This window comes from Thalassophryne amazonica, chromosome 7 (genome assembly GCF_902500255.1).
Source record: "Thalassophryne amazonica chromosome 7, fThaAma1.1, whole genome shotgun sequence".
In the NCBI taxonomy this organism is placed as follows: domain Eukaryota; kingdom Metazoa; phylum Chordata; class Actinopteri; order Batrachoidiformes; family Batrachoididae; genus Thalassophryne; species Thalassophryne amazonica.
The window spans coordinates 26,675,874-26,703,727 of record NC_047109.1 but is presented as its reverse complement, the minus strand read 5'-3'; the positions used below and the strand labels follow the sequence as shown (position 1 = coordinate 26,703,727).

The window sequence follows — 27,854 nt, the reverse complement described above, 5'->3', positions numbered from 1 at the left end:
ATGAATCATGGCTCCAACACGAGAGATGTCAATTGAAACAAAGGAGAGGATTATCAAACTCTTAAAATGGGGGTAAATCATCACGCAATGTTGCAAAAGATGTTGGTTGTTCACAGTCAGCTGTGTTTAAACTCTGGACCAAATACAAACAACATGGGAAGGTTGTTAAAGGCAAACATACTGGTAGACCAAGGAAGACATCAAAGCGTCAAGACAGAAAACTTAAAGCAATATGTCTCAAAAATCGAAAATGCACAACAAAACAAATGAGGAACGAATGGGAGGAAACTGGAGTCAATGTCTGTGACCGAACTGTAAGATCCCGCCTAAAGGAAATGGGATTTACATACAGAAAAGCTAAACGAAAGCCATCATTAACACCTAAACAGAAAAAAACAAGGTTACAATGGGCTAAGGAAAAGCAATCGTGGACTGTGGATGACTGGATGAAAGTCATATTCAGTGATGAATCTCGAATCTGCATTGGGCAAGGTGATGATGCTGGAACTTTTGTTTGGTGCCGTTCCAATGAGTTTTATAAAGATGACTGCCTGAAGAGAACATGTAAATTTCCACAGTCATTGATGATATGGGGCTGCATGTCAGGTAAAGGCACTGGGGAGATGGCTGTCATTACATCATCAATTAATGCACAAGTTTACGTTGATATTCTGGACACTTTTCTTATCCCATCAATTGAAAGGATGTTTGGGGATGATGAAATCATTTTTCAAGATGATAATGCATCTTGCCATAGAGCAAAAACTATGAAAACATTCCTTGCAAAAAGACACATAGGATCAATGTCATGGCCTGCAAATAGTCTGGATCTTAATCCAATTGAAAATCTTTGGTGGAAGTTAAAGAAAATGGTCCATGACAAGGCTCCAACCTGCAAAGCTGATCTGGCAACAGCAATCAGAGAACGTTGGAGCCAGATTGATGAAGAGTACTGTTTGTCACTCATTAAGTCCATGCCTCAGAGACTGCAAGCTGTTATAAAAGCCAGAGGTGGTGCAACAAAATACTAGTGATGTATTGCAGCGTTCTTTTGTTTTTCATGATTCCGTAATTTTTCCTCAGAATTGAGTGATTCCATATTTTTTTTTCCCCTGTGCTTGGTCTAAAAAAGTAATCGGTACTGACTGCCACAATTTTTTTTCCTGATTTCTTAAAGCCAGAAAGTTGCCATTTGAAATGACTTTAGTTTTGTGTCATGTCTGTGATTTTTTTTTTCAACAAAATTAAACAACTGAATGAACATCCTCTGAGGCCGGTGATTCCATAATTTTTGCCAGGGGTTGTAGTAGTGTGGCATTCAGTCAGTGAGTTTGTCAATTTTGTGGAACAAACAGGTGTGAATCAGGTGTCCCCTATTCAAGGATGAAGCCAGCACCTGTTGAACATGCTTTTCTCTTTGAAAGCCTGAGGAAAATGGGACGTTCAAGACATTGTTCAGAAGAAGTGTAGTTTGATTAAAAAGTTGATAGGAGAGGGGAAAACTTATATACAGGCACAAAAAATTTTAGGCTGTTCATCTACAATGATCTCCAATGCTTTAAAATGGACAAAAAAAAAAAAAAAAAAAAACGTGGAAGAAAACGGAAAACAACCATCAAAATGGATAGAAGAATAACCAGAATGGCAAAGGCTCACCCATTGGTCAGCTCCAGGATGATCAAAGACAGTCTGGAGTTACCTGTAAGTGCTGTGACAGTTAGAAGACACCTGTGTGAAGAAGAATCCCCCGTAAAGTCCCTCTGTTAAATAAAAGACGTGCAGAATAGGTTACAATTTACCAAAGAACACATCAACTGGCCTAAAGAGAAATGGAGGAATATTTTGTGGACTGATGAGAGTAAAATTGTTCTTTTTTGGTCCAAGGGCCACAGACAGTTTGTGAGACGACCCCCAAACTCTGAATTCAAGCCACACTTCACAGTGAAGACAGTGAAGCATGGTGGTGCAAGCATCATGATATGGGCATGTTTCTCCTACTATGGTGTTGGGCCTATATATCGCATACCAGGTATCATGGATCAGTTTGGATATGTCAAAATACTTGAAGAGGTCATGTTGCCTTATTCTGAAGAGGACATGCTCTTGAAATGGGTGTTTCAACAAGACAATGACCCCAAGCACACTAGTAAATGGGCAAAATCTTGGTTCCAAACCAACAAAATGAATGCTTCGCAGATGTGAAGAAATCATGAAAAACTGTGGTTATACAACTAAATACTAGTTTAGTGATTCACAGGATTGCTAAAAAAGCAGTTTGAATATAATAGTTTTGAGTTTGTAGCGTCTATAGCAGATGCTACTATTATTGTGAACACTCCCTTTTCTACTTTTTTTTTTTTTTACTAACAGCCCAATTTCATAGCCTTAAGAGTGTGCATATCATGAATGTTTTGTCTTGTTGGATTTGTGAGAATCTACTGAATCTACTGGTACCTTGTTTCCCATGTAACAATAAGAAATATACTCAAAACCTGGATTAATCTTTTTAGTCACATAGCACTACTATTATTCTGAATACTGTACACATGCTGATAACTGCTGAAAATCTCATCCACATAAAATCCTTAGAAGATTGCCTTGCATCAGCGAAAAGCTGGATGTCCTGCAATTTCCTACTTTTAAACTCTGATAAGACTGAAATGATGGTTCTTGGTACAGTGAGACATCGGCATCAATTTGACCAGCTAATGCTTAGCCTAGGCTTATGTGTCATACATCACACTGACAAAGCAAGGAACTTTGGGGTAATTTTGGATCCTACGTTGTCCTTTGACCTCCACATTAGAGCTATTACGAGGACTGCTTTCTTCCACCCATGAAATATAGCAAAGATTCATCCCATCCCGTCTATGGCTGATGCTGAGACCCTGATTCATGCATTTGATTGGACTACTGCAATGTTCTATTTTCTGGTTTACCGCAGTCCAAGCATTAGGGGTCTCCAATTGGATCAAAATGCTACTGCCAGAATTTTGGCATCTCTTCACTGGCTTCAGTCCCTGTGAGATCAGATTTCTGTTCTAACCTATAAAATTGTTCACGGACTGACACCTCCCTACTTAGCTGACCTAATTAAACCCTATGTACCGGCCCGGGCTCTGCATTCTCAGGGTGCAGGAATACTTTGTGTCCGTAGGGTGAATAAAACAGTCTGCGGGTCACAGAGCTTTCTGCTATCATGCTCCTGTTCTGTGGAATGATTTCCCTGCATCAATAAAACAGTCAGATTCTGTAGAGACTTTACAATCCAGACTTAAGACGCACTTATTTTCCATTTCGTATGGCTAGCATACTGGCATAGTATATCACTATACATTTTACCCTTTTAAATTAATTTTATTAGGAAACAGAGTGGGCCACGGCCTCAACTTTATCTAAAGTCTGGGTCTTTTAGTGAATCTTAGGGTTAGTGGCCGGTGATCACCTTAGTATTTCTTCTGTGTTTGTTATTGCTTAATGCTGACAATTTATACTGTATGTGTTGTCTTTCTGCTGCCTGATTCAGTTTTTTCCTCTATGTTTGAGGTGCAGCTCCATCCAGAGATGGGAGTAGTGTCTACTTATGCAACTCACCCGCCCTGTGCACCGCCTTGAGGCAACTTTGTTGTGATTTGGCACTATATAAATGAAATAAATTGAATTAAAAGATGTTGATCAACAACAGCAATCTGCAACTGGCAGTGGAGAAAAAATTTATGAGGTTTCCAGCCATTAATGGGTCAAAGGGATTACATATATTCCATCCTCAGAGGTTCACCTTGAAATGATAAATATAACAAAATGATCTAAAGGTGAGTGATTAGGAATAGAAATTAAACACCTAAGTAACATGGATGGCTTAAGTATTGGCTGTGGATGACAACGTAATACATATCGCTGAGCCAAAATACACTAACTACTCCACACACTGTCCCCAGAATCATACGTAGACATATGTTAAATATCCTGGCCAAAATATCTTCTATGAAAAACAAGTGTGACAAATCCAGATTGATGTAACACGTATAGTCCAGCCAATGTAAGTAAAGGTGTACTGGCCATAATATCATATCAACAATATATGACCTAAAACTCACCAAAAGTAACATTGCCACCTAAGTTCCCTGTATCAGGTGACATGATAAAACAGGTAGACAACATGTGATGCTGCGCTGAGAACAGTCATCCAATACAGAAATTACTGTGATCCATACAATACATTTGAACAAGTGGCAATATACATGTACCTGAAATACATGAGTATATAAGAGCTGTGCTGAGTGCATAATTAACATTGTGGATCAGCAGCTCTAGGAATTAAAGTGCATGTGCACATCCAACTGATAGTGCTTTTATCATGCCAGCACACATGGTATAATAAGTGTAGGAATGACAACCCAGTGCTACCTTCCAAGTGGATTGGCAGCGGCACCTCATGGGAATAACCGCCCGCAGTCCAGGGTCAGCGTTGGTGAGGAGTCAATGTGGCCTACACGCGGGTTGAACACGTCCCTGCTCAGATGACATTCACAATCACCGCCATGCCCATATTTACTCCCCCACCTGACATCATTGTGTCAGTAATCAATACATATGGATTAGGAACATCACATAATGATGGGGTAGCCCCCCAAGGCCACGTCCATGAGAAATTTGAGGTCTCCTGTGCCTCACAGTCGAGCCCTCCACCTTGTTATTACATAAACCTCCCATATACACGTTGGTGATGACATCGTTAACATCTGTCTACATATGACCACATCATGTATGATTGTGCCTCTTGCAGTTGAAGGCAGCAGCTCTTGAGAGGGCCTCCCACAACAATGACATGCAGCAGCTCTTCAACCTGCTCCACCAAGGGAAAGGAAGCACCATTTCCTGGGTAAGGACAGCAAGGGCAACATCCTCACAAACAAAGCCGGCTGCATTAGCCACTGGAGGGAGCACTTCAGCAAACTCCTGAACCACCCACCTCCACTGGAAAATCCTGTATTCTCTAGAGCAGGGGTGCAGGGGTGGTGGCCAAGTGGTTAACGCGCTTGGTTTCAGTTCAGAAGGTTCCGGGTTCAAATCCCACCCCTGCCACATTTCTCCATGTAATGTGGAGTTGCGTCAGGAAGGGCATCCGGTGTAAAACTTGTGCCAATTCAACATGCAGATCCACCTTGGATTTGCTGTGGCGACCCCAAGTGCAAACAAGGGAGCAGCCGAAGGGACTTATTTTAGGGACTTATTTTTGTTTCCGGCGCCGCCAGGCCGTTCCCCAGTTGGTTGTCGTGCTGCCCCGGTGGATCTGGTGGCTGCACTTCCTAGTCCCTGTGCCCTTCTGCTGCCCTTTTTCTCCTGGTTTCTCCTGGGGCCCTGCGTCCTGGACCCATTTCCATCATTGCTCGTGGCCGGCCGTATGGCTTCTGCCGTGCCGGAGTGGTCCATGTCATATGGTAGGATTCTGTACTTTTGTCTTGGCCCAACACACCAGCCACAGTAGTGATCAGATATTTAGTTGTGATCTGGGTCTCTGTGTGTGGATGGTTGCATGTTTGTGGCTATCACCACAATTTGGTTTTGGATCCTCTCAAGGGGTCAAGACTCTGGTGTCCTAGATTAGGGTATGGATGCTCAATAATTAGACAACAGACTGTTGCTGTCACTGTTTGTTCATGTATGGTTGTTTGTCCTGGTATGTTGTATGGTTGGGGCCCCGTCTCCTAGGTGTCTCACTTCAGTTACTGTCTTCACGACTTGTCTTTCGTTCTTGTCTGTCTTTGTGTTGTTTTGGTGGTCGGCCCTTCCTGATAGAAGTTGTTGGTTGGCTTTGAGTAGGATGTTGTAGGCTGATCGGGAAGGGCAAATGGGGGTCACACATACACACCACGTTCACTCATGCATTACATACCTTCTGTCTTGCAAGAAGAAATTGCATATATGTGTATTAATGTTCATAAATGGTTCTGCCAGTGTGGCATTTACCATTACTGTATATGCAGACGGGGGAGAGAAAAAAAAAAAAAGATCTCAGTGGGCGGAGACATCTACTTTAGGTTTCATTATGCCAATGGCTGGCGTACCAAGACAGTGTCCGCTGCTTTGGTTTTGGGGATTGGGGAAGGGTTGACCAATATGGCTTAAGAGCCGATACAGATATCGATCTATTTTGGTTGTTTTAACTTATTTTACTTGTTTCAGTTTTCATTTTTTTGGGTTTGTTTTTTGTTATTTGTACTTTGTGGTTTGTTGCTTTTCATATCCCTTCGTGTACAGCACTTTGTTTCAGCTGTAGCTGTTTTTTTTAAAGTGCTTTATAAATAAAGTTGATTTGACTGTTACTAATGTCGGCAACTGATAACGGATATTTAAAACATATATTTACCTGCAGGGAAAAAGAAGGGCATTAGACTATGATTCCTTGCCAGGAAATTTTAGGCTAAGTTAGGAGCCCTTTGACAGGGCTTTGAGTTACTTCGCGGATAGGGGCCCTGATATGCTTCATCAAACACCATCACTTGAAGTGATGAAGGTTTTTGCAAAATACATTTTGAAGTGCATCAATAAATCATGCTCAGTATGCGATTTAGATTAATTAATCACAAACCTTGCAATTAATTAGATTTTTTTTTAATCACACTAATATTTATACAACAACACTACACTAATATTTATATATTATTTTAATGAAATATTGTTTTATTCCTTAAATTAGCAGTTTGGCAACATTTTTTTATTAAGCTTTTTTATGTGGATGTTTTAAAAATCAAATATTTATTTTTGTCATTTACTGTGGTTTTCACTTGCACTTTTAAGAAAAGGAAGTGTGTTGCTTTGCACTTTATTAAAAATAAAGGAATATTTTTATCATATGTCTGCAGCTCATTTTGTTAAATGAAAAACAAAGAAAAATTTGTAGTATGAACTCTGAATCTTGAATCGTATCAAATCGCGAGTTAATGAATAGTTACATCCTGAGTTTCCACTGTTTCAATCTGTCAAGGCATAATAACTCTTTATGTCATCAGCCTCGATGTGAGAAAAGTCAGAACTGTTACCATCAGCAGGTGGGTGTAAATGAGGGCGTGGACTCGAGTCTCTGGCTGGTTGTGATCCTCCACAGTTCTCTCCATGACCTTCTAAAGACTGTGGTTTTTCTTCATCTTCACTCTTCACAGAAACAACAGCGAAAGGGCACTTAGTGATATGAGCCTCCCCCGACCCATGAAGCTGCTTCCTGTCCTGACTTACCCACAGATCCTCCTGTTCCTCTTTAATATTTGGAGGCTCTGAGTCCTTTGGGGCCACATATGGATTTTCTGCCTGCTGATCAGGGAGAACGTCTTTGTTACTCATCTGCTGTATGTCTGTAAAGAAGTAATGAAATAGATTAAATTATGAACTAGATATAAATAAATCCCCCTCTCTCCTCCCCTGGGGAGGGTGGTATGTGTGTGTGTTCCTCAAACCCGGGTCCTCTGCCAGAGGCCTGGGAGTTCAAGGGTACTGCGCAGTATCTTAGCTGTACCTAGCACTGCACTCCTCTGGGCAGAGACCTATGATATTGTGCCTGGAATCTGCTGGAACCACTCCTCCAATTTGGGTGTTACAGCTCCTAGTGCTTCTATTACATTTGGGACCACTTTGAACTTTACCTTCCACATCTCCTCCAATTGCTCCTTCAGCTGTTGGCACAGTTGTATGCAAAAGGTTGGGCAGCCCTAACAATTTTTGTGATTTTCCTTTATAAATCATTGGTTGTCTGGATCAGAAATTTCATTTAAATATATCATATAGCAGACGAACACACTGATATTTGAGAAGTGAAATGAAGTTTCTAGTATTTACAGAACGTGTGCAATAACTATTTAAACAAAATTGGGCAGGTGCATAAATTTGGGCACTGTTGTCATTTGAATACATTTAGCACCAATTATTGGAATACAAAATTGGTTTGGTAAGCTCACTGACCCTTGATCTCCTTACCCGGTTGAATCCAATCATGAGAAAGGGTATATAAGGTGGCCATTTGCAAATGTTTTCCCTCTTTCATCTCTTCTAATGAGTGGCAACATGGGAGCCTCTAAACAACTCTCAAATGACCTGAAAACAAAGATTGTTCAACATTATGGTTTAGGGCAGCTGTGCTAAATCCTGTTCCTGGAGGGCCCTTATCCTGCATGTTTTCTATCTCTCCCTGTTCCACTTCCTGGCAATTAACTCTATCAGGTGTGCTCAGCCAAAAAAATCAGGTGTGACTTCAGTAGGTAGATGTGGAAAACTTGCAGGCCAGGGGCTCTTCAGGAACAGGGTTGGTGACCCCGAGCTAGGAGAATACGAAATATATATATTTAAAATACAGCAGGGGAGAAAGTTATGAGCAATTGAAGGTCGGAAGATCTTGGAAATTCACATCTGTGTGCTTAAGGGAAAAACACCGGAAAGCTGTGATTGGTGTCTCAATGTTTACATTTCAGAACAACGGTACTATGTCAAACCTAATTATTATTTCATTTAAATGTGTGAATTGCAGCAATCCACACTAAAAACGCTGTTTTGTGACAGTAGTTTCCAAGCTAAAAACCTGTCAATTTTGCCATGTCTGGCGTCTTGCCGACTCGACATCACTTTTGCAGATCATAAAAATATGCATTGTGAAGGCTTCAATGAGCACCACCAAACCAGAAAGGTATATGATGACAGGAATTAAATGTTCTATATGATTTGAAAACCAATCTTATTCATCTTCAAGTTGAATTTCTTCAACTTTTTCGAAGCAATTTTTCAATCACGGAATTTCCTCATTTCTCCGGAATGATTTGTGGAGCTTTGGCTGGGTTGAGAATGTTAAAGCTGAAGCTATAAATATACACCATCTCCAGTTCTGCCCTACAGTGCCACATTCGCCTCTCCCCTCGTGGATTTTTGATTCTGCAAGAGTCAAAATGGGTATACATCAGCTGCTCAACTGGAAGAAAAACACCCCAGAGTGGTTTCATGTACAGAAGTATTTTGAACACACACATACGAGGTCTGTCCATAAAGTATCGTACCTTTTTATTATTTTTTAAACTATATGGATTTGATTCATATGTTTTCACGTAGACAAGCTTGAACCCTTGTGCGCATGCGTGAGTTTTTCCACGCCTGTCGGTGTTGTCATTCGCCTGTGAGCACGCCTTGTGGAAGGAGAGGTCCTGCCCCGTCGTCGTATTTTCATTGTCTGGAAATGGAGGAATGATTTGGGTTTTTTTTCCCATCACAATTTTTTCAGAAGCTGTTAGAGACTGGCACCTGGAAACTATTCGAAAAATTTATCTGGCTTTCGGTGAAAATTTTACGGGCTTCACAGAGAATAAGGTCTGTTAGTACAGCTTTATGGACCCCTTTAAGGACGCTCAGCGCGCCGCGCTCCGAGCTGCGACGACACGGCACAAGCTATCGGACCATTTCTGAGCTGATGGCTGTGTGGATACGAGACCGTCATATGCTCTTTCTCTGGTTATCACAAGAGCTGGACATCAGCCATTTTCCGGCAGATGTCACTTTTAACAAGAGATTTTGTCATGGAAAGCCGCGCGGAGGCTTCGCACGTCACAACCGGTTCGCTTTGGAAGCGAGACAAAGGAACACCTCCGTTTCGGCATGTCAGAGGACAAGTTTGGACATGTCTATCTCGGCTTTCAATGCTTACCAGTCCAGTAAGTATCAGTGAAATTGTGGAGAGCTGGATATGTCCAAACTTGTCCTTTGACACGCCGAAACGGAGGTGTTCCTTTGTCTCGCTTCCAAAGCGAATCAGTCGTGACTCGCGAAGCCTCCGCCGACGGGGCGGGACCACTCCTTCCACAAGGCGTGCTCACAGGCGAATGACATCACCGACAGGCGTGGAAATACTCACACATGCGCACAAGGGTTCAAGCTTGTCTGATGTGAAAACATATGAATCAAATCCATATAGTTTAAAAAAATAATAAAAGGTACGATACCTTATGGACAGACCTCGTACACACACGCGACTGTTCCACCCTCCAGTCCAGTATTTTGGAAAACAAGGGGGGGATTTCATGTATGTCATCAAATAGGGGGATTCCTGATTTTATGGCATTTCATGAAGCGCAAACTCAGCACTACTACCTGGAAAGTCTCTCAGGCCAGTACAGTACACCACAACAACAGTGGACATCATATATAGGTCATATGCAAGTACCTACCAGATGGGGCCCGCTCACCAGCCCACATCCCCGCATGTGTGTGTTGACAGGGAGACAACCAATTGTGTCAAATTTCAAGATGTAATTACTTGTTTTGAGGAAAATACAGGTGCTGGTCATATAATTAGAATATCATGAAAAAGTTGATTTATTTCAGTAATTCCATTCAAAAAGTGAAACTTGTAGATTATATTCATTCATTACACACAGACTGATGTATTTCAAGTGTCTATTTCTTTTAATTTTGATGATTATAACTGACAACTAATGAAAACCCAAATTCAGTATCTCAGAAAATTAAAATATTGTGAAAAGGTTCAATATTGAAGACACCTGGTGGCAAACTCTAATCAGCTAATTAACTCAAAACACCTGCAAAGGCCTTTAACTGGTCTCTCAGTCTAGTTCTGTAGACTACACAATCATGGGGAAGACTGCTGACTTGATGTCTTGCCTGGGCTAAAGACAAAAAGGACTGGACTGCTGCTGAGTGGTCCAAATTTAGGTTCTCTGATGAAAGTAAATTTTGCATTTCCTTTGGAAATCAAGGTCCCAGAGTCTGGAGGAAGAGAGGAGAGGCAGAGAATCCACATTGCTTGAGGTCCACTGTAAAGTTTCCACAGTCAGTGATGGTTTGGGGTGCCATGTCATCTGCTGGTGTTTTCTGAGGTCCAAGGTCAACGCAGCCATCTACCAGGAAGTTGTAGAGCACTTCATGCTTCCTGCTCCTAACCAACTTTATGGAGATTTCATTTTCCAACAGGAATTGGCACCTGCACACAGTGCTAAAGCTACCAGTACCTGGTTTAAGGACCATGGTATCCCTGTTCTTAATTGGGCAGCAAACTCGCCTGACCTTAACCCCACAGAAAATCTATTTGGTATTGTGAAGAGGAAGATGCCACATGCCAGACCCAACAATGCAGAAGAGCTGAAGGCCACTATCAGAGCAACCTGGGCTCTCATACCACCTGAGCAGTGCCACAGATTGATCGACTCCATGCCACGCCGCGTTGCTGCAGTTAATTCAGGCAAAAGGAGCCCCAACTATGTATTGAGTGCTGTACATGCTCATACTTTTCATGTTCATACTTTTCAGTTGGCCAACATTTCTAAAAATCCTTTTTTTGTATGGGTCTTAAGTAATATTTGAATTTTCTGAGATACTGAATTTGGTATTTTCATTAGTTGTCAGTTATAATCATCAAAATTAAAAGAAATAAACACGTGAAATATATCAGTCTGTGTGTAATGAATGGATATAATATACAAGTTTCACTTTTTGAATAGAATTACTGAAATAAATCAACTTTTTCATGATATTCTAATTATATGACCAGCACCTGTACATCTTAAAAATCTTGTTCAGTGAAACAGTCTTGGAAACATCTTGTTCTGAGTCATACCGGACACAAAAACTTTTACTCTATTTGTTAAAGACATAACTCTTGATAACAGGAGTAAAATACAGCTCAAAATTAGTTTTCTATGTTAATAAATAAAATAAAATAAAATAAAAACCTTTAGTGAAGTTTCACCTGTTCCAGTAAAGATTTGATTTTACTTGTTACAAGTACAAGGTGTTTTAACTTGATAAAAAGTAAATATCTTACTGACATTTGACATTCACTGTTGGTAAGCTTTTGTAGTGTTGATCTAAAATAAAGCTGAGGGAACAAACCTGCTGTTACAGCGAACTTCAGAAGGGAAAATAGCATCCAGCACTTTGACTCGTTTCTTCTTATAATCCACCAAATTTCTCTTTTTCCTCTGCAATTTTTTTCTTACAACTCCAGCGTCTCTTCGTTAGCCGCTGTTTCAACATCCTCCTCAGCTGTTAAGCTTTCGCGCAAACTTCGCCCTTCGTCTGGTTATTGTCGCGTCTTGTGGCTGGAGCTTTTTAAGAAGAATATTAGAAATTTGCAGAATGAAGGATAATCTGCTCTAAGAAAAGTTTTCAACGTTTAAGGCTACCTAGCTGGAGCTTCGGAAGCTAACAGGAAATCGATTCTTCTTCTTCTTTCGAATTCAATGGCATACGGCACAAGTTTAAGGTGCATCTACCGCCACCTACCGGGCTGGTGAGTGATCGCTGAGATTTACAAAACGTTAGCTCCTGGCAGCCATAGGCATTTGTTTTGATGCGATGAAGTAATCCATTGTCCTTTAGATATTTAAATAATTCTTTTTGCACAATGTGTGATGGGTTTTGCATAAGATTTCCAAGGGACATGTTCTTATTCTCTCTGCACAGTATCGTGGACAGTCTCGTCGGTTGCTCAGATGAGAGCATGATGAGCATGATGAACATTTTCCAGTTGGTCACAGTTGGGGCAGACTCCTGTTGGGTGTTTATGGATCCTTAGAAGAGTGTTATTAAGACCTGTGTGGCCTATCTTGAGATGGGCCAAGACTACTTCCTCTTTCCTGCTTCCAGCCACATCCATTCTACTTAAAACATCTTTATGGATTTGATGTAACTGCCTTCCAGTATCATGCATGTCCCAAAATTCCTGCCATAACTCCATAACCTTTCCTTTAATAAGAGTCTTTCCTTTGAACTTACTCAAGGGAATGTCCCAGTCAATTCTGTCCATTCTTAAAGATTGCTTGGCCAGGATGTCAACGTCCTCATTTCCATCAATCCCTACATGAACCAGTACCCAGAGGAAGCACAAAGAAACTCCCTTCTCACGCAGCCTCCATAACAAGTAATAAATGTTGTATATCACATCTGTTCTGCAAGACTTCCCAGATTCAATACTCAGGAGAGCTGCTTGATTGTCAGAGGCAACCACTAATTTCTGTGACAGATTTTCTCCTGCCCAGTTAAGGGCCATTAAGATAACACACAGCTCAGTAGAATACACAGAAAGGTGATCAGATGTTCTTCTTTTTATCCTGATTTTATACCCTGGATGAAAATTGTAGAACCAGTGCGGCCACTAATTGGGCCTTTACAGCCATCAGTGAAAATGAAGAGGAAGTCTTTGTACTGTTCAAAATACTTCTGTATATGAAACCACTCTGGGGTGTTTTTCTTCCAGTTGAGCAGCTGGTGTATACCCATTTTGACTCTTGCAGAATCAAAAATCCACGAGAGGACAGGCGAACGTGGCACTGTAGGGCAGAACTGGAGATGGTGTATATAAATAGCTTCAGCTTTAACATTCCCAACCCAGCCAAAGCTCCACGAATCAGTTTCCTGATGCTCCCAGCACTTCATCAAGACAGCTTTAGTTGAATGACTTTGAGCATGTCCCTGGAGATTGATCCAATAGTTCATCTTCAGTTGGAGTCTTCTCAGCCTGAGTACAGGAATAGTAGCAATGTTTTTCTGGAATAAAGATCTAATTTTTTTTGTTTCTCATGGAAGGGCTAGAAGAAAAACATATTTTGCCCAGAAATGACTCAAAAATTGGCAAATCAGGGGGCCTCACAGAAGATAGCACCCCTCCCTTAAACAACATCAACACACCTTGGGGGATTGCATCCATAACAATAGTGTATTCCTGGGGGGTAACTGGAATCCTCTCACTTATTCAGACCAGATCCTGGGGAATTATATGAGTGAGGTAAAACTGAGGAATTTCTTCTTCTTCTTTGGATTTTATTGGTGGTTTGCAAACCAACACGGTGCATTACCGCCACCAACTGGTTAGGAATGGAGCATTACTGGATTCTGATGTACGTTATACTCATGATGAATTGTGGAGATAAGGGAGGGGAGGAAAAAAGCCCTCTGGTACTAAACTCTCTTGAATAACCCTGTTTCCTTTAGATATGTCAATACATGCCTCCAAGCAGGTGGTGTAACTGTAGAAAAGGAAAGTAATCCTTGAAGCATTAAACTGCTCTGTCCTAGTGTTCTGACCTTGTCTTGTGGAATTCTCTGTCTGTTGTATGCTTGACACTCCAGCAACACGTGCGCCACCGTCTCCCTCCTGCTGCACCTCAAACACTGACCAGTTTCATGTTTTCCAGTAATGTTGAGAGTGTGATTTAAACCTGTGTGACCTATACGTAGTCGCGCGATTATTTTTTCTTCCCTGCGACTCCACTTGCCCTGCCTCCTTGATCCAACCTGCCCTGAATTTTATATAAAAACTGACCCCTAGATTCCCTGTCCCACTGCTTTTGCCATATTTTGTTCGTTTCTGTCTTGACAATTGTTTTGACTTAAGATTTGCTAAGTGGAAAGTTGATTTGAATTTCTGATTTCAGAGCTGCTTTGGCCAGCTGATCTATTGCTTCATTACCCTCAGTTCCAGAATGAGATAGAACCCACATGAACCATATGGAAATATTCTGTTGCTGTAGTTTAAATAGGCTTTGAAGAATCTCATTGATCAGGTCTGGCCTGCAAACCAATTTGCCACTTGAGATGCTGAGCAACGCTGCCATTGAATCTGAACAGATGACCTGATGACTGAACTTAACCTCATCCACCCACCACAGCACAAGCAGGATCGCTAGCAATTCCACCAAAAAGACAGATAAATGATCTGAAAGTCTTTTTACAATAGACTTAAAAACTGGGGAATATAAACTGCCGCCCCTGTCTTTCCTGTGGCTGGATCTTAAGGTCCATCAGTAAACACATGAATCATGTTTGTATATTTCATACCAAGGTACCGCTGAACTCGACCGTTCATCTCACCATACTTGCTACTGTCCTTTGGCAGGTTCTTCATCTCAAAATCTATCTGAGTCATAGGAAAAAGCCAAGGGGGAATAATAGGCAATGGTGCACTGCAGCTGTGCGTTAAGCTAGACAAGCCTAGTTTCTGAACCTGAGAGTTTCCTACCCAACCAAAACTATTGCCGTAGTAATTTTACCATGGTCTTAGCAGGTGTTCAAAACTGATTTGGTTGGATGTGTTGTGTGAGCCGCTGAAGAGGAGGTACTGCTGGCCCACCACCACAAGATGGCGCCCTGCTTGAAGTTCGGGCTTCAAGCACGAGAGGGAATCGGAGTGACTGGGAGTGACAGCTGTCACTCATCATCCATACCAGCTGTCACTCATCCACTACTCAACACCATCACCATAAAGGCCGGACTGCAACTCCACCTCCCGACCGAGGAATCAGCTACCAATCGAGGTAACCTTCTCTGCGATTTATATTGAGACTAAAAACATTGTTCTGTGTGCAGCCGTGTTCCTGCGGGCTCTGTCGGAGGCTGGATTGGCGGACAGTGAGAGGGCGACGTTCTTCGCCTCTCACTCCATCCAGGAAAGAAACCAACAGGAGCTGCACGAGTGAAATTGTTTCTGGAGGTGGAGGTTCTCCCTCCCGGAGGAACTACTCAGGGGATGATTACTGGGTGTGTCTTCACACACCCACCATTAACTGTTTCTGTTTCTGCCAGCAGTACCTGGTCTGACAGCTGGAGACGGTGGCCACCTGGGACTCGGGACTTGGCGGCTCCAGTGTTCTTCAGATCCGCTGGCGGTGGAAGCCGTGTGGGATCTGGCTCTTCTTTGGACAGACGTCTTCTATCCTCGAGCCTGCCCACACGTCACCTTGTATACGATTGACTGTACTCCTCTATTTGTTTTTGTCTGTATTCCGTTGTGCAATTCACAACATTAAATAGTTACTTTTTGGCTTATCCATTGTCCGTTCATTCATGCCCCCTGTTGTGGGTCCGTGTCACTACACCTTCCCAACAGGATTTCTCGGCCAGCGTCATGGATCCCGAGTGGCGTCAACCATGAACAGCCAATGGAAGAGCGAGGTGAACAGACGTCAGCAGGAGGCGTGTTAGGTGAGCTGCAGCAAATCTTAACTGCTTTTACTGTTCGGTTGGACTTAGTCACTGAGCAGAATGTTATTCTCAATCGGAGGATGGAGGCTCTCACCGCCCGGGTGGAAGCGCAAGTTCAGGGCGCTACTGCAGCACCTCCTCCTGCTGACCGGAGGTCTGAAACAGACATTCCGCTGGTCATTCAACGACCCCCCCCCCCCCCCCCCCCACCATCCCCTGAAGCTTACATAAGCCCTCCGGAGCCGTACGGAGGCTGTGTCGAGACGTGCGCGGACTTCTTAATGCAGTGCTCGCTCGTCTTTTCACAGCGTCCCATCATGTACAAGTCAGACGCCAGCCGGGTGGCTTACGTAATAAATTTGCTTCGAGGAGAGGCACGCGCCTGGGCTACGGCGCTCTGGGAGCAGAATTCACGGCTCCTAATGACGTATACTGGGTTTGTGAGGGAGTTCAAACAGGTTTTTGATCACCCCCATAGAGGCGAATCTGCTTCTAACTTGTTGCTGTCAATCAGACAGGGGCGTCGGAGTGCAGCGGAGTACGCAGTTGACTTCCGCATCACGGCAGCGAGGTCCAGCTGGAACAACATTGCGCTCCGCGCCGCCTTCGTAAATGGACTGTCTCCGGTCCTGAAGGAGCATTTACTGGCTAAGGACGAACCACGGGATTTTGATGGGCTTGTTGATCTGGTTATACGATTAGATAACCGATTAGAGGAACACCGTCGGGAGCAGGGCGGGGGGCGTGGCCAGGCACGAGACGTCCCTCTTCCTTCCGGGTCCGAAAGGGTGCCACCTTCCCCACGCACCACAGCCCGTGACTCCCGTGTGGCAACAGCTCCCCCTGCTGATGAAGCTATGGACACGAGCAGGGCCAAAGTTAAATCAAATAACAGACAACGGAGGCTGGCCCGCGGGGAGTGTTTTTTCTGTGGCTCGAGTGAGCATCTACAGAGGAACTGCCCCAAGCGGTTAAACGACGACGCCCGCCCTTAGAAACTGGGCTAAGGGGGGGCCATAACACGCACGTGGGGAAACCCCGTAAATTAGCACGCATCCCAGTTACGATCCTGAGCGGGGATCTGACCCTTCACGCCCCAGCACTGGTAGACACGGGGTCGGAAGGGAATCTGCTGGATAGCAGATGGGCAAGGGAGGTCGGGCTCCCTCTAGTGGCTCTACCTTCACCTTTGAAGGTACGGGCACTAGATGGCACCCTTCTTCCACTAATCACACACTAGACACAGCCAGTGACATTGGTGGTGTCTGGTAATCACAGGGAGGAGATTGTGTTTTACGTGACACCTTCTACCTCCCGTGTGATTTTGGGTTATCCATGGATGATAAAGCACAATCCCCGGATTGATTGGTCGTCTGGGGTTGTGGCTCAGTGGAGCGAAACCTGCCACCGGGAATGCCTCGGATCCTCAGTTCTGCCTGGTGTGACGGCTAGTGAGGAGGTCAAGATTCCCCCCAATCTGACGGCGGTGCCGGACGAGTACCATGATCTTGCTGACGTCTTCAGCAAAGATCTGGCACTCACTCTTCCCCCGCACCAACCGTACGATTGCGCCATTGATTTGATACCGGGCGTTGAGTACCCGTCCAGCAGGCTGTACAATCTCTCACGTCCTGAGCGAGAATCAATGGAGACCTACATCCGGGACTCATTAGCTGCCGGGCTGATCCGGAACTCCACCTCCCCGATGGGTGCAGGTTTCTTTTTTGTGGGCAAGAAAGACAGCGGACTCCGTCCATGCATTGATTACAGAGGGCTGAACGAGATCACAGTTCGCAATCGATACCCTTTGCCTCTGTTGGATTCAGTGTTCACGCCCCTGCATGGAGCCCAAATTTTCACGAAATTGGATCTTAGGAATGCGTACCACCTGGTTCGGATCCGGAAGGGAGACGAGTGGAAGACGGCATTTAACACCACATTAGGTCACTTTGAGTACCTGGTCATGCCGTTCGGCCTCACCAATGCGCCCGCGACATTCCAAGCTTTGATAAATGACGTCTTGCGGGACTTCCTGCATCGGTTTGTCTTCGTATATATACACGATATACTCATCTTCTCCCCGGATCCTGAGACACATGTTCAGCATGTACGTCAGGTCCTGCAGCAGTTATTGGAGAACAGGCTGTTTGTGAAGGGCGAGAAGTGCGAGTTCCACCGTACTTCTTTGTCCTTCCCGGGGTTTATTATCTCCTCCAACTCCGTCGCCCCTGATCCGGCCAAGGTTGCGGCGGTGAGAGATTGGCCCCAACCAACAAACCGTAGGAAACTACAGCAGTTCCTCGGTTTTGATAATTTTTACTGGAGGTTCATCAAAGGCTACAGTCAGGTAGTTAGCCCCCTGACAGCCCTGACCTCCACAAAAGTCCCCTTCACCTGGTCGGATCAGTGCAAAGCCGCGTTTAGGGAGTTGAAACACCGGTTTTCGACTGCACCAGTTCTGGTGCAGCCCGATCCAAAACGCCAGTTTATAGTCGAAGTGGATGCCTCTGACTCAGGGATAGGAGCCGTGCTATCCCAGAGCAGGGAGTCCAACAAGGTTCTCCACCCATGTGCCTACTTTTCCCGCAGGTTGACCCTGGCTGAAAGGAACTATGACGTCGGCAATCGGGAACTTCTTGCGGTGAAGGAGGCTCTGGAGGAGTGGAGACACCTGTTGGAGGGAGCTTCGGTACCATTCACGGTTTTCACGGACCATCGGAACCTGAAGTACATCCAGACCGCCAAGCGTCTGAATCCCAGGCAAGCCCACTGGTCACTGTTCTTCGGGTGTTTTGACTTTCAGATCACATACCACCCCGGGACGAAGAACCAACGGTCTGACGCCCTGTCCCGGTTGCACGAGGAGGAAGTCAGGACCGAGCTGTCAGACCCAACGGAAACCATCATCCCCGAGTCCACTGTCATGGCCACCCTTACCTGGGACGTGGAGAAGACTGTCCGAGAGGCCCTGACACGGAACCCGGACCCGGGGACAGGTCCGAAGGACAAATTGTACGTCCCACCAGAGGCCAGGGCTGCGGTCTTAGACTTCTGTCACGGTTCCAAGCTCTCCTGTCATCCAGGGGTGCGAAGGACCGTGGCAGTGGTCCGGCAGCGCTTCTGGTGGGCGTCTATGGAAGCCAACGTCCGGGAGTATGTCCAGGCCTGCACCACCTGTGCCAGGGGCAAAGCCAACCACCACAAGGCCCAAGGCCTCCTCCAGCCTCTGCCCGTGCCTCATCGCCCCTGGTCTCACATCGGCCTGGCCTCCCGCCGTCCCAGGGCATGACTACCATCCTCACGATAGTGGACCGGTTCTCCAAGGCGGCCCACTTCGTGGCCCTCCTGAAGCTCCCGACGGCCCAGGAGACTGCAGACCTCCTGGTCCACCATGTCGTGCGTCTGCATGGGATTCCATCGGACATTGTCTCGGATCGTGGTCCTCAGTTCTTCTCCCAGGTCTGGAGGAGTTTCTGCAGGGAACTGGGGGCCACTGTCAGTCTCTCGTCTGGGTACCACCCCCAGACGAACGGGCAGGCAGAGCGGACGAACCAGGAGTTGGAGCAGGCCCTCCGCTGCGTGACCTCCGCGCACCCGACGGCCTGGAGTGACCATCTGGCCTGGATCAAGTACGCTCATAATAGCCAAGTTTCATCTGCCACCGGCCTCTCCCCGTTTGAGGTGTGTTTGGGGTACCAGCCCCCATTGTTTCTGCTAGTGGAGGAAGAGGTCGGGGTGCCCTCGGTCCAGGCCCATCTGAGGAAGTGCCGTCGGGTGTGGCGTACCGCCCACTCTGCCCTGCTCAGAGCCCGGACGAGGGCTAAGGCCCATGCAGACCGCCGGCGTTCCCCGGCCCCTGCATACCACCCCAGGAAGGAGGTTTGGCTATCCACAAAGGACATCCCCCTGCAGGTGGAATCCCAGAAGCTGAAGGACAGGTATATAGGACCCTTTTTCATACTCAAAGTCCTCAGTCCGGCCGCAGTGAAGCTGGCAGCTTCAGCTTCACTGCGGATACACCCCGTTTTTCATGTGTCAAGACTCAAGCCCTGCCATACCTCACCACTGTGTGCCCCTGGACCGGCGCCGCATCCTGCCCGGATCATCAGCGGGGAGCCCGCGTGGACAGTACGCCGGCTCCTGGACGTCCGTCGAAAGGGCCGGGGGTTCCAGTATCTGGTGGATTGGGAGGGTTATGGACCCGAAGAGCGCTCCTGGGCGAAGAGGAGCTTCATCCTGGACCCGGCCCTCCTGGCCGACTTCTACACCCGTCACCCGGATAAGCCTGGTCGGGCGCCAGGAGGTGCCCGTTGAGGGGGGGGGGTCCTGTTGTGTGGGCCGCTGAAGAGGAGGTACTGCTGGCCCACCACCACAAGATGGCGCCCTGCTTGAAGTGCGGGCTTCAAGCACGAGAGGGCGTCGGAGCGACCGGGAGTGACAGCTGTCACTCATCATCCGTACCAGCTGTCACTCATCCACTACTCAACACCATCACCATAAAAGCCGGACTGCAACTCCACCTCCCTGCTGAGAAATCAGCTACCTCGGAGGTAATATTCTCTGCTGTATTTAATGCTGACTAATAGTCTGAACTTCTTTGCAGCCGTTTTCCTGTGGGATTGCCTTATCTGTGGGATTGGCGTTTGGTGTGATCAGCTTCGCTTCACACCCCAACCAGATAAGTGGTTAGACAGGAGCTGCACGAGTGTGTGATTGGAGGTGGAGGTGCTCCCTCCTTACTGAACACAGACTGTGGGATTACTGAGTGTGCGTACTCACACTCACCTGTGCTGTTTCTATTCTCTGCCAGCAGTACCAGGTCTGACAGCTGAAGACGGTGACCACCTGGGGACCCAGGACTTGGCGGCTTCGGTGTTCTTCAGGGCCGTTGGCGGTGAGGGCCGTGTGGGATCCAGCTCGGTTCTGGACGGGCATCTCCTATCGTCAAGCCTGCCCACACGTCACCCAATGTGTAATTGACTGTAGTCCCAAACTGATTGTTGTCTGTATTCCGTTGTGCACAATTTACAACATTAAATTGTTACTGTTTGGCTTATCCATTGCCCGTTCTTTTACGCCCCCTGTTGTGGGTCTGTGTTCTTACACTTTCACAACACAGTGCGCTCTTATGTCCACATCTGCTGTCAGCATCCAGCCGGCCGCGTGTATCTTGTGGACGGCACACTGCAGGACAGCTGTCCCCAGCTGTGACGTTCTGAATGTCCCCAGCCGTGATGTCCAGATCCACAGCTCCTCCCAGATGCTTCTGTCGGCGGCCACACCTCCTGTCAAGTTCAGCGCACACACCAACGTGTCACTGTGTGTGCTTGCAAAGCTACACTCGTGGGGAACTTAGACAAATTTCACATCCACCTCGACAGTGATTGTCTGCAGACTGTTTTCATGATGATAGTACGAATGGCCACACATTTTCTAGGTGCCATGCGAATGGTGTTAGATGTTCATGTGTGTCACCTGGAATTTGGCCGACACCTGCCGCAAGAGGGTTCAATGGGCTCGCACAGTGCACACTGTCTTTCAGCCACTGGCATGAATAGTTGTAGCAACCATTGGCGCAATTTGGTGGGGGATAGGGGACATGTCTCCCCACCTTTTCAACAAGGGGGGACAGAATATGGTATGCCCCCCCACCTTCTGACATATATGTGTGTACTTGAAACATGCTATGCCAGTCTTATGTGCAAACCATGTCAGTCTTATGTACAAAACCATGTCAGAATAGTATCTTTGTTGCAAGTTTGTATTTTTAGTAGCATTGACTTCTTTACAACACCTGTTTCTTGTTCGTCACATTCAGAATTTTCTGGGACTGCATTTGCCCAGATTTGAAATCAAAAATAGTTGCCTCTAGGCAGTGGTGGGCACAGTTCCGATAATTGAAGATAATGTTTTCATTATCAGATTGTTTATAGATAACTTTAAAAACCATTATCGGACTAATTAGCTTTCAAAAAAATTTGTCCGATAACTTTTAGACCGATAACGTAGTAAACAAAGCTTAATAGTGACAAACATTTTTAAAATTTAAAGTCAGTTGAGGACCTACTTGTTAAAAGTTTTATAACAGATGTATAGTTCTGCCCTCTGCAAACAGAAAAGAGCTGCTTCCAGGAAAAACTACTCTATACTCAGGCAAAAACTGGTCACAAAAAAAGAAAAAAAGAAAACCCATTTCCTTTAATACCATACTGATACACTGGCAATATCACCCAAGTCATCCAGAGGCATACATTTTTAACTTATGGTTCAAATTTTAACCAAACTAATTTTGGACAAGTTATTTAAAATTACTGTCATGTCTGAAGTTTTATAAAGTGAAAATATCAGATATATGTTTTGGTTTTAAAGTAATGTGCTAATTTTTAAGGTTTTAGTGAGCACATGCTGTGCCCAGCAGTGCATTATGGGTAGGATAGGGTAATCTCAGTATGTTCACGACAGGACAAATGCATTTCAGAGACTCTGTTCAGGCTCCACGGACAACAGCATTAAACTCTAGTGCCTAAAACTCTCATGAATATATTCTCTGGGTTTATAGATGTTGTTATTGTATTTGCGTTTGTTAAATTCCACGCATCTTAAATGTAGTAGACACGGATTATCTGGAATTTTGTTTTGGCAAGTTCTGAAGGCCTCTACTGCCATCTACTGGCCAGTAGTGTTCATGGCAGTTCATGGCAGTATTTGTCCTGAAGCTGGGCAGACACTGTATGATATTTTTAATCACTGTACTCGGTTTCAGTTCAAACTGTACCACAGAACCGCACGGTGTAAAAGTTCAGATCACATGATTTATGTTCTCATACACATTGTACGTTCAAAAACCACACGTTGAACTCGTGTTTCCAGAAGTAAAAAGTAAGCTTCTTTTTTTTCAAACTTAATTTACAAAAACTCTCGATGGGAGACATCAAAGTTTAAAAACAAAACAAAGCAACAACAAAAAAACATTACAAGACAGCTCTGCGGTGTTTGCACATGCACAGTGCGAGCGGTTGGATGCTTGTAGCTCTTCAGCAGCAGGATACCCTCACGATGGCCGACCAGAATAATATCAAACAGGTTTAATTTTCATTCGACCATACAATCGGCGATCAGGAGGTGGTCGTGAGATGTTAAACGCAGCTTGTTACTCCATGTACACTACACGATGCAGGACGCGCAATTAACCTGAAACTCGGTCCAAAAAATTCTCACACGAATGAAAAATCATCTGAAAAAGGGCCAAAACTCGCACAGTGTAAAGCCAACATTTATGTGTCAAGACAATATTGAGTGCACGTTTTACAATATAGTAAAATGTGCGCACATCATAAAATGTGCACACATTCTCTCCACATGCAAAAAATTTTTCGATGACACTTCCAGGGCTCCATAAAAATGCCTGTTTTTACAAATAAAAAAATGGAATATTTTACAAAAGCACATTTATCTGTAAACACCAACACACAACACACGTCACATTAACATGTTGGTTTACATAATGAATGACTGAACCAATCAGTGTTCAGCAGAGGCACTTTTTTCCCAGAATCCTTTGCGATCTGTCTGTGTTTGTTACAAAACCTCAGAATTAGTGCATTATTCAACATTAAAAGATATATGTTATATTTTAACTTTGTACAAATGACAGAATTGACATTAATGGAGTTATTCTATCAGTATTCACACCAAACCATAAGTCAGCATGACTTTATTTTCCAAGACCTCTTCCTGACCGGAGCATTGTGATTGGTAAAGAGCTGATGAGATGAGAGATGATACTGGAATTTATCGGTTATCTGTAATTTCTGATACATTTTTGGCTGTTTTATCTTTATCAAAGATAACTTTTCAGTTATCTGATTATCTGTTACTGAAGTTAATTTTTTGGTTATCTGTACCCACCACTGCCTCTAGGGACTAGTGTCTACACATAAGTATCAATGGACCATATGCTAATTTACTCAATTCTGAAAGTTAGAAAAGGAAATCAGAAAAGCTATCTGGGACCTCAGAAAGCCCATCTGCAATTATTGCTTGATCTCCAAAACCAGTCTATGCAAGCGAAATTATGTTATGTAGTGCCACTTCGAAAATTAAATTCATGATAAGTAATTTATCCTAAACTTATAATCTGTTGTTTTTTCAAACTTATGCAAAAACAAATCTTGAGGAAAAAAAAATCCAGTATGCGATAGTTAATAATTACTAAGAGCCTGTTCTTTCATATTTATGAATACATTTTACCGCATTGCAGTTTTTTTTTTTAATGAAAACTAAACCTATCATTCTTTTTGAGTTCTACACATGTGGTGATACCTTATTTACACCAGGATGTTAATAAAATCAATGCTGGCTATTCTCAGAATAAAGTATTTATATCCACAGTTTCAAATTGCATAAGTCAAATGGTGTCCACTTTATGGTCTTCTCAAAACATTAAAATTACTGTTCTGGATGCTCAGAATGCATCTGAACTTATCTAGAAACCATTGGCTTCTGGGGGCCTAAAGCGTCCCCAAACACCCACCCTATGGGCTTCAGCCCTGCTGGTCTCGCACTTTGTCCCCAAAAATTTCTAGTTCTAAATTGCGCCCTTGATTTTTGAGGTGCAAATATGCAGATATGACTCAAGAAAATATTTTATATTGAGTAGTAACTTTGTGGAACAGCCTCCTTCATCATGTGGTAAATGCTCCATGTTGTGTGGGCCGCTGAAGAGGAGGTACTGCTGGCCCACCACCACCAGTCGGCGCCCTGCTTGGAGTGCGGGCTTCAAGCATGAGAGGGCACCGAGACAGAGAGTGACAGCTGTCACTCATTTACACCAGCTGTCACCAATCACCTGCATCCCTACAAAAGCCGGATTATTACTCCACCTCCTCGCCGAGAAATCAACTACCGTGTAAGGTAATTCTCTGCTGTGATCAAGTGTTAACTAATTGTTCTGTGTGCAGCCGTATTCCTGAGGATTCAGTGTTTTTGGATTGGCGTGCAGTGAGAGTCTGCGACGTCTTCGCCTCTCACTCCATCCAAGGAGCCACTGTCAGGAGCTGCACGGGTGACTTTGTATCGGAGTTGGAGGTTTTCCCTCCTCGGAGATCTGTAGGTGAAGGATTACTGGGTGTGTGGATACACACTCACCATTAACTGTTTTTCATCTTCTGCCAGCAGTACCAGGGTCTGCAACAGAAGACGGTGACCACGTGGGGACTCAGGACTTGGCGGCTCCGGTGTTCTTCAGGCCGTTGGTGGTGGAAGCTGTGTGGGTCCCGGCTCTCCGATCGCCAGAGGTCTCCTATCTTCGAGCCTGCCCGCACGTCACCTTGTGTTTAATTGGCATTATCTTTGTCTGTATCCAGTTGTGCGTTTCACAACATTAAATTGTTACTCTTTGTCTTATCCATTGTCCGTTCATTTGCGCCCCCTGTTGCGGGTCCGTGTTACGACACCTCCCCAACACTCCAAGTGTTATTACTTCAAAGGAATACTATGATTATTTTATGGTGCTTGATTTTTATTGATTGACGATTTTATTATGGTGTTTGATGACTTTTACTGTGCTATTTATACATGCTGAGGATTTTCTTCCCACTTGTTCTTTAGTTGTTCTAAGCTTGGTGTTTGGCTGCCAAACATAGCTGGTAGTTGGACCCTTTTGGTCTGGTTCAGTTTGTTCCTGAATTTTGCAGCTTTGTGGTGTACTGACAGCATTTTCTTGCTTCCATCTAGGTCTCTGGCTATTTTGAGATGATCACCTTTGTTGTAGAGGTACAGTGCATCCAGAAAGCATTCACAGCGCTTCACAATTTCCACATTTTCTTATGTTACAGCCTTATTTCAAAATGGAGTAAATTCAATTTTTTCCCTCCAAAATTTTACTCAACATCCCACAATGACATCAAGATGTCTGTCTGCAAATTTGTTAAAAATAAAACTAAGAAATCACATGTACATAAATATTCACACCCTTTGCTCAATAATTTGTTGATGCACCTTTGGCAGCAATTACAGCTGCAGGTCTTTGTGAATATGATGCCACAAGTATGGCGCACCTATCTTTGGGCTGTTTTGCCCATTCCTCTTTGCAGCACATCTTAAACTCCATCAGGTTGAATGGGGAACATTGGTGCACAGCCATTTTCAGAGACTCCTTTGATATCTTGGCTGTGTGCTTAGGGTCATTGTCCTGCTGAAAGATGAACTGTCACCCCAGTCTGAGGTCAAGAGCAATCTGGAGCAGGTTTTCATCCAGGATGTCTCTGTATATTGTTCCATTCATCTTTCCCTCAATCCTGACTAGTCTCCCAGTTCCTGCTGCTGAAAAACATCCCCACAGCATCAGTGTTGTAATGTAACGAAATACTTCATTACTGTACGTAAGTAGAATTTTTAGATATCTGTACTTCGTTATTTAAATTTCTGGTGACTTTCACTCTTACTCCACAAGAAAATGTATACTTTTACTCCGATACATTTACCTGAACCATCTTCGTTACTTGTTACTACAATATGAAAGTAGATGAAATTTGATTGGGCAATGCCTGTTTACAAAGGTGAAAGTAGCGGTGCACCCTACCGGGAAGACACATCCTCTTCAGCCGCAGCCGAGGGGTCCGCCTCTCACCCCTGCAGCAAGTGCCGTGTTTGACATAAAACAAATTTAAAAATAAGAAAAAAATAAGTTGAATCTGTGCCTCCGCTGAGGAAGAGGAGACTGGATGGTGAAAAGGGGGCCATCTGAGCTTTGGATTCCAAATGCGCACACGCCAACGCACGCACACATACACAGATCGGCTCTCATTGGATTTAACAAACACACTTAACACACATTTAAGTACCAACAATTCATTTCAATTATTCAATATTCATTCATTCAATTATTTTATTTGAAATTTCCCGGGAGATGCGGTGCGTAAAAGCAGCGCCACATTTTGGATTCGAGAGCCCAAAGAGCGCTGCGTTTGGTTGCTTTGCAATGCTTGGTGGCGATGACGATTGCATTTTTTTTCCTTAAATTTGGCACAACTGTGTAGCTATAAGTAGCTGTTCTGTTTCACAAGCGACTGGCTGTTGTGTTTAACAGAAATGTGTGTGTGGTCTTCAGAAAAAGAACAGCACTCATCCACTCACCAACACCAACTGCTCCACCAGAAGCGGATCCAGCCTTGTATAGGGCTGATCAGGCCCCCTCCTGGTTTTTCCAGACACCACACTGGCTTACTTTTCGTGTCACATTTTCATTTTCCAGTTGCTTTGGATTTTACTTTTACTCAATACTTTTACTTAAAATACATTTCATATGAGAAATTTACTTTTGATACTTAAGTACAATAAATTTCAGATACTTTAAGACTTTTACTCAAGTAATATTTTTAAAGGAGACTTTAACTTTTACCAAAGTAATTTTGTGGTAAGATACTTGTACTTTCACTCAAGTATCACTTTAAGGTACTTTATACAAGACTGATTTTACTTTATCTGAGACAGGACCTGTCATTTCCTGGAAGTCAATGAAACAACCATCAGAGATGCAAACATACGGATATCAAGGATTACTTTATTCTATCTGTAGTCAATAACGGGAACATTTCTATTGAATATTGTTCAACAGCAGAAATGATGGCAGATATTTTAACTAAAGTCAGGATTGAGAAATCTGTGTGTTTTATGTTTGGTGTAAAGGGTTAAAAGTGTGTGTGTGGGGGGGGGGGGGAATCATGTCAAAAGATCATGACAAAGTGACAAAGTTTTTATTCGGCACACAAAATATTCAAATAGAAAAAAAAAAAGAACAATTCCACAAACTCAGACAAAACTAGTGAGTCCAAAAGGGTGTGGGCTGAAGCAAAGCTTATTAGCGCCCACCCCTGCTTTTTGAG

The 27,854-nt window shown here is 44.2% G+C and overlaps 1 protein-coding gene across 1 annotated transcript in view; it reads right to left on the bottom strand.

The window, feature by feature from the left end:
* Positions 1-12,207, bottom strand: part of LOC117513728 (gastrula zinc finger protein XlCGF57.1-like) — a 34,975-nt gene extending 22,768 nt beyond the window's left edge. The window contains exons 1-3 of the mRNA XM_034173966.1: positions 11,881-12,207; positions 7,237-7,352; positions 7,044-7,155 (exon numbers count right to left, since the gene is read on the bottom strand). Coding sequence (XP_034029857.1) covers positions 7,044-7,155; positions 7,237-7,352; positions 11,881-11,917 — 265 coding nt within the window. The 5' untranslated portion in view covers positions 11,918-12,207. The remainder of the gene's footprint in view (positions 1-7,043; positions 7,156-7,236; positions 7,353-11,880) is intronic.
* Positions 12,208-27,854: the final 15,647 nt, after the last annotated feature.